At 35.4% G+C, this 14,205-nt stretch overlaps 1 protein-coding gene across 1 annotated transcript in view; it reads right to left on the bottom strand.

Annotated features, from left to right (window-relative positions):
- Window positions 1-14,205, bottom strand: part of MIS18BP1 (MIS18 binding protein 1) — a 62,484-nt gene that overhangs the window by 13,906 nt on the left and 34,373 nt on the right. Inside the window, exons 10-11 of the mRNA XM_060004616.1 lie at window positions 7,118-7,281; window positions 1,070-1,230 (exon numbers count right to left, since the gene is read on the bottom strand). Coding sequence (XP_059860599.1) covers window positions 1,070-1,230; window positions 7,118-7,281 — 325 coding nt within the window. The remainder of the gene's footprint in view (window positions 1-1,069; window positions 1,231-7,117; window positions 7,282-14,205) is intronic.

Genomic DNA, 14,205 nt, shown 5'->3' with positions numbered 1-14,205 from the left:
TCTCAGTTTTTATGCTTAATAGTCCAGTTGTCTATATACATCCATTTCTGCATTACTTTAATCTTAATATTCTTAACATTTTATATTTAGAGTCTACAAAGTCTCAGATTTGCACTTAATATTTGCACTATATTTAACTGTGTTTATGAAGTACATCCTTACTGGATATACAGATTGTTTTCAGCTTTTTGCTGTGAAGATAAATGTACAAGGAGTATCTTTGTGAAGATTTTTGCCTTCTTTTGAATTTCTTAGGATAAACTCCCATGAATAGATATAATCTTTATGGCTCTCATATACTGCCATAATGCTTTCCAAAAGATAAGATTCAATTATGTATACACTGACATATGACTATATCAACATGCCTACTGCTTTTTGTTAGTGAATATTTTAACTTATTTTTTTAAAAGATTCTGTAATTTAGAAGGTATATAATTTACTTTGTTTTCCTTTGATAGCTAGTTAAAATGCCCCTAAGTGTTCATTCAGCCTTTTAAATTTTTCTTGCCTACTTTTTTCCTGTGAGCTTGATACTTTTTATTATTCCAGTAACATCTGAATGAGTTCTTCATATTATACATATTATTGTCTTTATCTGTTGCAAATATTTTATCCCAGTCACTGAAGTTTTTAGTTTTGTGATTTTTCATACTACAAAAATTCTTGTATACATTCAAATCTGTCAATCTTATGCTGTCACTTAATCCCTCCTCCCAATTTACTATGCAGTAGGTAATAATCTTTTCTTATCACCCCCCCTTTTTAAGTTTGCCTCACTGCATATGAATTTTAAATATATATGTTTGGTCTATCTCTGGATTTTCTATTTGGTTCTACAACCATTACTTCTGAACCCCACTGAAGGGGAGACTCTGGCCACTGATGAGAATGGCATCAGAATGCTTCTTATACTATACTATACTTTACTATACTATACTTTGGCATATCAGTGAGGGCTATCAATCCTTGGCCTAAATATTAGGGATGAACACTAACCATACATAAAATGAAAGATATAAAAGTCAGTATACAGAAAACAATGATTTCATACATTTAAGATGCTTACCAGTACTCTTTGATGCTGCAAAGGTGTTGTACTGAAAAAATCATCATGGTCATCTTTTGGCAACTGTTCCAGAAAATCCCTCATCTGCTGCTTCCTTTTAAGAGTTCCCACTTTGGCAGTTATCTTAATAGTTTGCTTCTTATCAGAATCACTGATCTTGCCTTAAGAGTCAGCAAAACATTTTGATAAAGATTTAGTCATTTATACTAACTGCTCTATAAAGTGAAAAGCCTTTGCAAATTCTGAATTGTGTATTTACATTAAATAAACTCAGTCTCTGTTGTTAATATTTCCAAGCCTCTAACAAATGATTCTTTCTACACTGGGATCTGCGCAATGTGATTAGATTACAAGACTACTCAGGAAGAAATTATATTAGGATTAGGTAGCATGAGGTTGAAAAGGTTCTTTACCTGTGAGAAAGGTTACCTCTCACACGTCTCTCGCTGACTATCTAACTTATTGATTTTGCTAAAATATAAACCTTATTGAATTAGGACAGGGATACTGAATATTCCCTAAAGCCTGGTATAGGACTTCTCTGGCAGAAACACTGGCCAGGAGTGTGTACAACTAGGGACTATAAAAACTAAATTTATTCTGAGTTTTCTTATGAATTACTAGGGGGCCCTACCCAAGTGGCCTCAAATTAACTTAGACCCTTAGAACAATAATCCAGTTATTGAAATCTCTGGATCCAACTGCAGATTTCCTAGAACAAACTCAAAGCACAAGGCTGCTAAGGCAACTATTGATGTAAGTAAGTAGCTAGGTCAGACTTAAAAATTAAACAGATGATCCTTGGAGTTCTTCCTAGCTTTAAAATTTTAAAAACAACAAAAAATACCTATAATAAAACACATGGATAAATAGAAAATACATCTAATGAGTGATCAGAAATTGATACTGATCAGGAAACTTGCATAAGCCTTTTAGATAGCCTCATCCACCAGAGGGCAGACAGGAGAAGCAAGAAGAACTACAATCCTGCAGCCTGTGGAACAAAAACCACATTCACAGATAGACAAGATGAAAAGGCAGAGGGCTATGTACCAGATGAAGGAACAAGATAAAACCTTAGAAAAACAACTAAATGAAGTGGAGATAGGCAATCTTCCAGAAAAAGAATTCAGAAAAACGATAGTGAAGATGATCCAGGACCTCGGAAAAAGAATGGAGGCAAAGATGTAGAAGACGCAAGAAATGTTTAACAAAGATCTAGAAGAATTAAAGAACAAACAAACAGAGATGAACAACACAATAACTGAAATGAAAAATACACTAAAAGGAATCAATAGCAGAATAACTGAGGCAGAAGAACGGATAAGTGACCTGGTAGACAGAATGGTGGAATTCACTGTCATGGAACAGAATAAAGAAAAAAGCATGAGGAAAAATGAAGACAGCCTAAGAGACCTGTGGGACAACAATAAACGCAACAACATTGGAATTATAGGGATCCCAGAAGGAAGAGAGAGAAAGAGAGGACCCAAGAAAATATTTGAAGAGATTATAGTCGAAAACTTCCCTAACATGGGAAAGGAAATAGCCACCCAAGTCCAGGAAGTGGAGAGAGTCCCATACAGGATAAACCCAAGGAGAAACACGCCGAGACACAAAGTAATCAAATTGGCAAAAATTAATGAAGAATTGAATACAGCAAGGGAAAAACTACAAATAACATACAAGGGAACTCCCATAAGGTTAACAGCTGATTTCTCAGCAGAAACTCTACAAGCCAGAAGGGAGTGGCATGATATACTTAAAGTGATGAAAGGGAAGAACATACAACCAAGATTACTCTACCGGGCAAGGATCTCATTCAGATTTGATGGAGAAATCAAAAGCTTTACAGACAAGCCAAAGCTAAGAGAATTCAGCACCACCAAACCAGCTCTACAACAAATGCTAAAGGAACTTCTCTAGGCAGGCAACACAAGAGAAGAAAAGGATCTAAAAAAACAAACCCAAACAATTAAGAAAATGGTAAAAGGAACATACATATCAATAATTACCTTAAACGTGAATGCATTAAATGCTCCAACCAAAAGACACAGGCTTGCTGAATGGATACAAAAACAAGACCCATATATATGCTGTCTACAAGAGACCCACTTCAGACGAAGGGACACATTCAGACTGAAAGTGAGGGGATGGAAAAAGATATTCCATGCAAATGGAAATCAAAAGAAAGCTGAAGTAGCAATACTCATATCAGATAAAACAGACTTTAAAATAAAGAATGTTACAAGAGACAAGGAAGTACACTACATAATGATCAAGGAATCAATCCAAGAAGAAGATATAACAATTATAAATATATATGCACCCAACATAGGAGCACCTCAATACATAAGGCAACTGCTAACAGCTTTCAAAGAGGAAATCGACAGTAACACAATAATAGTGGGGGACGTTAACACCTCACTTACACCAATGGACAGATCATCCAAACAGAAAATTCATAAGGAAATACAAACTTTAAAACACAATAGACCAGACAGATTTAATTGACATTTATAGGACATTCCATCCAAAAGCAGGTTACACTTTCTTCTCAAGTGCGCACGGAACATTCTCCAGGATAGATCACATTTTGGGTCACAAATCAAGCCTCAGTAAATTTAAGAAAATTTAACTCATATCAAGCATCTTTTCTGACCACAATGCTACGAGATTAGAAATCAATTACCGGGAAAAAAACGTAAAAAACACAAACACATGATGAGGCTAAACAGTATGTTACTAAATAACCAAGAGATCACTGAAGAAATCGAAGAGGAAATCAAAAAATACCTAGAGACAAATGATAATGAAAACACGATGATCCAAAACCTATGGGATGCAGCAAAAGCAGTTCTAAGAGGGAAGTTTATAGCTATACAAGCCTACCTGAAGAAACAAGAAAAATCTCAAACAATCTAACCTTACACCTAAAGGAACTAGAGAAAGAAGAACAAACAAAACCCAAAGTTAGCAGAAGGAAAGAAATCATAAAGATCAGAGCAGAAATAAATGAAATAGAAACAAAGAAAACAACAAAGATCAATAAAACTAAAAGCTGGTTCTTTGAGAAGATAAACAAAATTGATAAACCATTAGCCGGACTCATCAAGAAAAAGGAGAGGACTCAAATCAATAAAATTAGAAATGAAAAAGGAGAAGTTACAACAGACACTGCAGAAATATAAAGCATCCTAAGAGACTACTATAAGCAACTCTATGTCAATAAAACGGACCACCTGGAAGAAATGGACAAATTCTTAGAAAGGTATAACCTTCTAAGACTAAACCAGGAAGAAACAGAAAATATGAACAGACCAATCACAAGTAATGAAATTGAAACTGTGATTAAAAATCTTCCAACAAACAGAAGTCCAGGACCAGATGGCTTCACAGGTGAATTCTATCAAACATTTAGAGAAGAGCTAACACCCATCCTTCTCAGACTCTTCCAAAAAATTGCAGAGGGAGGAACACTCCCAAACTCATTCTATGAGGCCACCATCACCCTGATACCAAAACCAGACAAAGATACTACAAAATAAGAAAATTACAGACCAATATCACTGATGAATATAAATGCAAAAGTCCTCAACAAAATACTAGCAAACAGGATCCAACAACACATTAAAAGGATCATACACCATGATCAAGTGGGATTTATCCCAGGGATGCAAGGATTCTTCAATATATGCAAATCAATGTGATACACCATATTAACAAATTGAAGAATAAAAACCATATGATCATCTCAATAGATGCAGAAAAAAAGCTTTTGACAAAATTCAACACCAATTTATGATAAAAACTCTCCAGAAAGTGGGCATAGAGGGAACCTACCTCAACATAATAAAGGCCATATATGACAAACCCACAGCAAACATCATTCTCAATGGTGAAAAACTGAAAGCATTTCCTCTAAGATCAGGAACAAGACAAGGATGTCCACTCTTGCCGCTATTATTCAACATAGTTTTGGAAGTCCTAGCCACGGCCATCAGAGAAGAAAAAGAAATAAAAGGAATACAAATTGGAAAAGAAGAAGTAAAACTGTCACTGTTTGCAGATGACATGATCCTATACATAGAGAATCCTAAAGATGCCACCAGAAAACTACTAGAGCTAATCAATGAATTTCGTAAAGTTGCAGGATACAAAATTAATACACAGAAATCTCTTGCATTCCCGTACACTAATGAAAAATCTGAAAGAGAAATTAAGGAAACACTCCCATTTACCACTGCAACAAAAAGAATAAAATACCGAGGAATAAACCTAGTTAGGGAGACAAAAGACCTGTATGCAGAAAAGTATAAGACACTGATGAAATAAATTAAAGATGATACAAACAGATGGAGAGATATAGCATGTTCTTGGATTGGAAGAATCAATATTATGAAAATGACTTAACTACCCAAAGCAATCTACAGATTCAATGCAATGCCTATCAAATTACCAACGGCATTTTTCACAGAACTACAACAAAAAAATCTTAAAATTTGTATGGAGGCACAAGACCCCCAATAGCCAAAGCAGTCTTGAGGGGAAAAAACAGAGCTGGAGGAATCAAACTCCCTGACTTCAGACTATACTACAAAGCTACAGTAATCAAGACAATATGGTAGGGGCACAAAAACAGAAATGTAGATCAATGGAACAGGATAGAAAGCACAGAGATAAACCCACGCACCTATGGTCAACTAATCTATGACAAAGGAGGCAAAGGATACACAATGGAGAAAAGACAGCCTCTTCAATAAGTGGTGCTGGGAAAACTGGACAGCTACAGGTAAAAGAATGAAATTAGAACACTACTTAACACCATACATAAAAATAAACTCAAAATAGATTAGAGAAGTAAATATAAGACTAGACGCTATAAAACTCTTAGAGGAAAACATAGGAAGAACACTCTCTGACATAAATCACAGCAAGATGTTTTTGATCCACCTCTTAGAGTAATGGAAATAAAAACGAAAATAAACAAATGGGACCTAATGAAACTTAAAAGCTTTTGCAAAGTAAAGGAAACTACAAACAAGACGAAAAGAGAACCCTCAGAATGGGAAATATATTTGCAAACGAATCAACAGACAAAGGATTAATCACCAAAATATATAAACAGCTCATGCAGCTCAATATTAAAGAAACAACCCAATCCAAAAATGGGCAGAAGACCTAAATAGACATTTCTCCAAAGAAGACATACAGATGGCCAAGAAGCACATGAAAAGCTCCTCAACATCACTAATTATTAGAGAAATGCAAATCAAAACTACAATGAGTTATTACCTCACACCAGTTAAAATGGTCATCATCAGAAAATCTACAAACAAATGCTGGAAAGGGTGTGGAGAAATGGGAACCCTCTTGCACTGTTGGTGGGAATGAAAATTGACACAGCCACTACAGAGAACAGTATGGAGGTTCCTTAAAAAACTAAAAAAAACTAAAAATAGAATTACCACATGACCCAGCAATCCCACTACTGGGTTACCCAGAGGAAACCATAATTCAAAAAGACACATGCATCCCAATGTTCACTGCAGCACTATTTACAATAGCCAGGTCATGGAAGCAACCTAAATGCCCCTTGACAGACAAATGATTAATGAAGATGTGGTACATATATACAACGGAATATTACTCAGCCATAAAAAGGAATGAAATTGGGTCATTTGTAGAGACGTGGATGAATCTACAGACTGTCATACAGAGTGAAGTAAGTCAGAAAGAGAAAAACAAATATCGCATATTAACACATGTATGTGTAACCTAGAAAAATGGTACAGATGAACCGTTTTGCAGGGCAGAAATTGACACACAGATGTAGAGAACAAACGTATGGATACCAAGGTGGGAAAGCAGTGTCGGGTGGGGGTGGTGGTGTGATGAATTGGGAGATTGGGATTGACATGTATACACTGATGTGTATAAAATGAATGACTAATAAGAACCTGCTGTATAAAAAAATAAATAAAATAAAATTCAAAAAAAGAAATCGATACTAAGAACTAGGAAAAAACTATTTCCTACAAAGGTTACCTTTGGGGTTGACTGGCTTTTTCTTGGTGACATGTTTCTGAGATCTTTTTCCTCGGGGATCTTCCATGTATTTCCTCTGGCATTCATGAGCAGATCGAGAACCTACAGCCATAGCCACCTCTGACCAGAAACCAGGTTTGTGCTTTGGAAGAGATGCAAAAGCACTATCGAAGACCAAAAACAGTTAAAGAACAAGCAATTCAACTCAATAAAAAAATAACTTTCTGAAGGGATACTACTAAATCAAGGAGAATTACTGAGCTGAAGGAATTTTATCAAAATCATTCTAGATAACTATTTAGGAAGAAGATAGTATTCTCTCCACTTAATAACCTACTCTAATGCTTAAAATACAAACATGTAAGTGTACATATCTAGTAGATGCCTTCTATTTTGTTGTAGTCTATTAAACCTGAAAAACCATGCCCAATCTTTCAACATTTTTTTCCTAAGTCCAACTAATCAGTTATTAGATCTTTGGGGGGACTCTAGCATGACTAACTTTTGTACACTGCTGCACAAATCTTACTGGTGCTAACTATATTGGAAGACAAGCTCCTAGTTTCTATATATTCCATGTTACAAACTCTTATTAAAAAGTGTTATGCTTGCTTTCATTCTATTATAATTTATAGAACACAATATTTTAGATATAATACTTAACTGAGGGAAATGAAAATTGAAATAGAAAAAAACTAAGTCAATATAAGGTAGTTCCCCAATTTAACAAACGAGTTACATTCTAAAATCTCATTGCAAATGATTACAGTAAGTCCCCTACATATGAATGAATTTCGTTCCGAGACTGCATTTTTAAGTCCAATTTGTTGGTAAATCCAACAAAGTTAGCCTAGGTATCCAACTAACACAATTGGCTATATAGTGCTATACTGTAATACGCTTATATTGCTTTTCACACAAATAATACACTAAAAACAAACACAAAAAATAAAAACATTTTTACTCTTACACTAAAGTACCTTGAAGAGTACAGTAGTACCAGCTACATCACCACTGCTTTTATGCTTGCATCCGGACATCCTGGGCTTGAAATAAAGATACTGTACTACTGTACTCGATACAATATTGTACAGTAAAGCACACAAAAGCACAACTACTTGTAAAGGATGCACATACATGACAGTATACACCAGACATGTGAACTAACTTATGTGACTGGACATGTGAACACATGTTCGCATCTTCGGAAGTTCACAACTTGAAGGTTCGGATGTAGGGGACTTACTGTATTTAGAACCTGGTATACATATTACTGCCCTCCCCCTCCAAGAGATATTATATATTGTGGTTAGGCTGATAGTTCTGCCAGAAAAGATCTATTTAACTCACGTTAACCTATGCAGTGTTATGCTGGTAAAATTTTAACAACTAGTTCTCTGGGGTTAAAAAGCCCCAATTTGTAGTGTTTGTCAATTTCCATGTTGTAAATACTCCTATCGTGGATGATTTCAAGTTACCAACATTGAGTAAGAAATGTGCAACAGCACACAATTATAAAGAATTTCCACTACACAGATATGACAGATGTAAAGAACCTCAAGGGCACAGATAATAAAATATAGTAAAATAATTAGGAAGTGATGAGTTTAGAGTTTTAGTTTGTTTCTAATAAATTTATTTAACCTTTAGTTTATATAATTTAATTTTTAATAATGATCATGAAACATTTAATTTGTAAAATTCATGAAAATTTAAGAATCAACTTTTGTGAACAGATATGATCTAACTACAGAATACCACTCACTCGATGCATAAAAGGAGAACAAATACTTATGGGCATTGAACACTTAACAAATGTTCTACCCTTGCATAACTAATCATTCCACATGTGTTCTAAAGTGGAGAACTATAGGGAGGGGGCTCAAGCTTCCCTATCTGTGTACATAGCTAACATTCAAGTCTAGGATTGCCTAAAAGGACTATTTTGTCATAATAAAAATACTTAATGCACTTAATAAGAAATTAGTCTGTAATGAACACATCTCCTCTAGTTAATCCCAGATAATTTAAAAAGGCAAATGTAATATCATTCCAGTCCTACTTAAAAATCACTTCATCATTTTTAAGCATAAAAACCGAAATATGATCTATGTTCTTCCTCGCCTATTCTCATCCTCTACAGCTCTTCCCTCACTTTCTGTAGGCCAGTCATTTTGGCCTTTAGTATTTTTAAACATGCTCTCTTACTTTCTACTTTTACATACACTGTTTTACTTTAAAACGTACTTATCATGAATCTTTGGCCTAAATACTTCTTATTTAACCTTCAAATCTTAGTTCTAGTATCTGCCTAAACTAAGTCAGATTTCCCTGATAAATACTGTCATAAACTTCTTACAGGGATTATTTGCTAAGTATCTGTCTACCCTACTAGGTTATAAGCATGATGGGGGGGGGGGTACAAAACAGTGGGCTGCAACCAAGAATCACTTAAGGAGCTTATAGCAAAATGCAAGCAAGCAAGTAAAATAAGCGAACAGATTCATAGACTCCATCCCTTAAGATTTCAATACAGTAGGTCTGGGGCAGCAATCCTTTGCATTTTCCAAAAGCTCCTCATGTGATTATTTTGCTTTGAAATCAGCATTAGAATTGCTTTACGTTGTTTGTAAGAAAGAGGCATTACATCTAACCGAGTGGAAAGTAGGAATAGGTGATAACAAGGAAATGTTACAGGGAGGAGGTGACATGTGAGATAAAATTTGAAGGATGGATAAAAATATAACAGGTGAAAATGAGGCCATAATATTGGCAAGGAAATGAAGACAAGGAAGAACTACATATGGTTAGGGAATGAGAAATAGTTCATATTTATAGAACAGTAAATTTCAAAGAAATAGCTGCAGGTCAAAGCTGTAAAAAACTAGAGAAGCATAAAACCCAAACCCAAACCTGCCATATCTGAATATGTTAATAGTATGCAGTCTAGGCACTTTTTAAACAGTTTAAGTAAAATTATCTTTTTGGGTATGGTTCTATGAATCTTAACAGATATATAGCACAACAGATGGAACAGTTCCATCAGACTGAAAAAAACTCCCAGTGCTACCCCCCTGTGGTCCACCACTATAACCACTGGAAATCCCTGATCCATTTTCTTTCTTTTTAGTTCTGTCTTCTCCAGAACATAACATAAATGGAATCATATAGTATGTGACCTTTTTGGCTGGCATTTTTCACTCAGCATAATACCTCTGAAATTCATTCAAGTGGTTACAAGTATCAATAGTTCTTCCTTTTTATTACTCAATAGTCCACTCACTATAAGATCATACCACAATTTCGTTTATGAAGAAAGTATCATGAAAGTCAGGCAGAGAAATGAACTACGTAAAACCAAACTGTAACATTGTTTATGAACTTCTGGGCTCACACTGCAAATTTTGATATATTTTCTTTGTTGTTCAGTTCAGAATATCTTCCCTTGAGACTTCCTCTCTGACTCATAGATTATTTATAGGTGTGTTATTTATTTTTCAACCACTTGGAATTTTTTGTTTTCTTTTACGGACTTGTAGTTTAATTCAATTATGGCCAGAGAACACCCTTTATATAACTTCAGTTATACTCAATTCGTTAAGATTTGTTTTATGACCTAGTAAATGTTCTTAGTGAATAACCCACCTATCCTTAAAAATAATGTGTTTTTTCCCTGTTGGGTACACTATTCCAAAATGTCAGCTAGCACAGTTGGCTGATGGTGTTGTTCATTCAGTTCTTGTATACCCTTACTAATTATCTGTCTACTACTGCCATCAATTACCAAGAATACTGAAGTCTCCAACTATAATTGTGGATTTGACTCTTTTCAGTTCAGTACTTTCCTTTTAGTTTTGTCAGATTTTGATTCATGTATTTTGAGGTTTTGTTCTCAGGTGCATACACATTTACGATTGTTAAGTCTTCCTGGTGAAATGGCACTTCTATCATTTTGTAATGTCCTTCTTTATTCTCGATATTTTCTTCATACTGAAATCTTTGATTAGTATTAGTATAGCCACTCCAGCTATCTATTGAATTTGCATGGTATGTATCTATCCTTTCACTTTTAACTTATCTATGTCCTATTTGAAGTGAGTTTCCTTTATACAACACAGTGGGATCATGTTTTTAAATTCATTCTAACAATCTTTTAAATGGTATTTATATTATTAACATAATTAATGTAATTGTTTTTCTTTGTTCCTCCTGTTTTCTATTTCCTTTTTCTGCCTTTTTTTTTTAGTATTTTAATTTATCTATTAAATGTTTGAAGATATGTGTAGAGTTTTAGTGGCTGCTCTGGGGTTTACTATACACATACTGAACAGTCAACTCAGAATCAGTATCTTACTACTTCAAGTAAAATCTTACCATCATATAAGCCTCTTCCTCACTTGTCTTCTGTATCACATTTATAAACACTGAAGAACTCCATCATGCAATGCAATATTTGCCTTAAACCGGTAAACATTTACAAGAACTCAAGAGAAGTCTACTGTATTTACCCAGAGTTGCCATCTGTCTTCCTATTCCTCCATTCCTGATACTGACTGCCTCTTTCCTCTCTCATCTCATTCTGCTATTGAGCCTATCCAGTGAGTTTTTATCTTATTTTTCCGTTCTAAAATTTCCATTTGATCCTTATTTACATTTTCTATTTCTTGCTGAGACATTATAAATTTCTGTTCAAGAATGTTTGCTTTTAGTTCCTGAAGCATTTTTATATACCTGCTTCAGAATCTTGTCAGGTAATTCCAACATCTGTGTCAATCCCAGCATTCGCATCTGTTGATTATTTTTTCCATAAGAGTTGAAATTTTCCTGGTTCTTTGTATGCTAAGTAATTTTGGATTATTTCCTAGACATTTTGAATGACAAAACTCTGGGTCTTACATATATTTTATAGAGAATATTAATATTTTTGTTTTAGCAGGCAACCAACCTGGCTGTAATCTGAGCTATAAATTCCAGTCAGTCTTCTGTGGTTGCAGTTTCAGTGTCAGTTCCATTTTTAAAGCTTTGCAGTGTTATTAGGATATACTGCATGTTGGACACTGGGTGGCTGGCCTGGAAACTGCATGGTGGTCTACCATTTAGTTCAGTTCTCAAAGTCTTGGGTATGCTGTTTAGGATCAGATCCACAAATGGGCAACTCAAGGGTGAGCCTAAAAGTTCATAAACAACTTTATAGGGTTGCTTTCCCTAGGTCCTCCCTCTCTGCAGTCTTTGGTTCCCTGGGGTTCCCATTTTTGATTCTCTGGCAGAAACCTGGGGTTTTAGTTACCCAGCTCTGCTGCACACTTTATAAAATTTTATCTTTCTCAGGGCCAAGCAGAGGACAGAAAGAGAAAATTGCAAAATGGTTTGCCCCACCCTTTTGAGACCTCTACCCGAACTGGAGAGGAAGGTTCCGCACTTTGAGTTTTAGGTATGTGTGGGCCCCAAATGATGCTGTGATGCTTGCTCCTGCTGGATTGTATGGGTACTGGGTTATAAGAGAAAGGAGAAAAGAAAAAGAAACAACTGAGAGATTTCCTCTACTGTTTCTGAGTGTTAGTAATCCCCCTTCCTGTTCAAGCCATAACTGAAGGGCTTCTCTTTGAACTCTCTTTGTCTTGCCTCAATGCCCCCTTCCTGGTTTTAGGTGGCCTTGAGTTTAGCTTGGGGGAATATCTAGAGGAAAAACTGGAAATTCACTTCCAGTTTGGTGGTTCTTAAAATTCTAGTCTCCCTCAATCAGCCTGTTATTATTTATCTTCCTGAGTCAACAAAAAGCTGTTCCAAGAATTCTGTCCAGGTGTTACAGCTGCATAGAAGAAACAGAGCGGAGTATGCTTACTCATCTTACTGGAAACTGGCATTTCTGTAGTCCAGGCACTTAAAAATCTCCTTGCATGATCTGAACATACAGCAAAGGTTGACAACTTTTATTAAAGGAAATAATGGGGGATACAGCTGGAAAGGATAACTGAGGTCAACTATTACTCTCAATGCAAGGCAGAAGAAATCTTTATATAATTTGAATTTGAGCAAGAATGCAAGTGAAGGTTTTTGATGTGTCAGAACCACAACTATACATTAAGACTAATCTGGAGTTGTATAAAACAGATTACTCAGATGAACAGAATAAAGTAAAAACACAAGGCTACTTACACAGTTCAGGCAAAAGGCATTAAAGGTCTGAAAAAAAGAGTAGTGTTAAGAAAAAGGCTGTACAGGCATATCTTGTTTTATTGCCCTTTGCTTTACTGTGTTTTTTACAAACTAAAGGTTTGTGGCAACCCTGTGTCAAGCAAGACTATTGGTGCCATATTTCCAACAGCATTTGCTCACTTCATGACTCTGTCACATTTGGTAATTCTCACAATATTTCACACTTTTTCATCATTATATTTGTTATGTGATCTGCGATGCTACTCTTGTATTGTTTGGGGTGCCATGAACTGTGCAAATATAAGACAGTGAATTTAATTGATAAATGTCGTGTGTGTTCTGACTGCTCCACTGACCAGCCATTCCCATCTCTCTCTCTCTCTCCTTGAGCCTCCTTATTCTCCGAGGATGCAAGAGTATTGAAATTAGGCCAATTAATAAGCCTACAATGGCCTCTAAATGTTCAAGTGAAAGGAAGAGTTGCAAGTCTCTCACTTTAAATCAAAAGCTAGAAATGATTAAGCTTAGTAAGGAAGGCATGTCAAGAGCTGACACAGGCTGAAAGCTAGGCCTCTTGTGCCAAACAGTAAAGTTGTGAATCCAAAGGAAAAAGTACTTTAAGGAAATTAAAAGTGCTACTCTAATGAACACACAAATGATAACAAATAGCCTTATTGCTGATATGGAGAAAGTTTAGCGATCTGGATAGAAGATCAAACCAGTCACAAGATTCTTTTAAGCCAAAGTCTAATCTAGAGCAAGGTCCTAACTTTCTTTAATTCTACGAAGGGTGAGAGAGGTGAGGAAGCTTCAGATGAAAAGTCTGAAGCTAGCAGAGGTTGGCTCATGAGGTTTAATGAAAGAAGTGTCTCCATAAAAGTACAAAGTGAAGCAGCAAGTGCTAATGTAAAAGCTGCAGCAAGTTATCCAGA

Source organism: Delphinus delphis, chromosome 2, assembly GCF_949987515.2.
Source record: "Delphinus delphis chromosome 2, mDelDel1.2, whole genome shotgun sequence".
In the NCBI taxonomy this organism is placed as follows: domain Eukaryota; kingdom Metazoa; phylum Chordata; class Mammalia; order Artiodactyla; family Delphinidae; genus Delphinus; species Delphinus delphis.
This window is presented reverse-complemented; position numbering and strand designations above follow the sequence as displayed.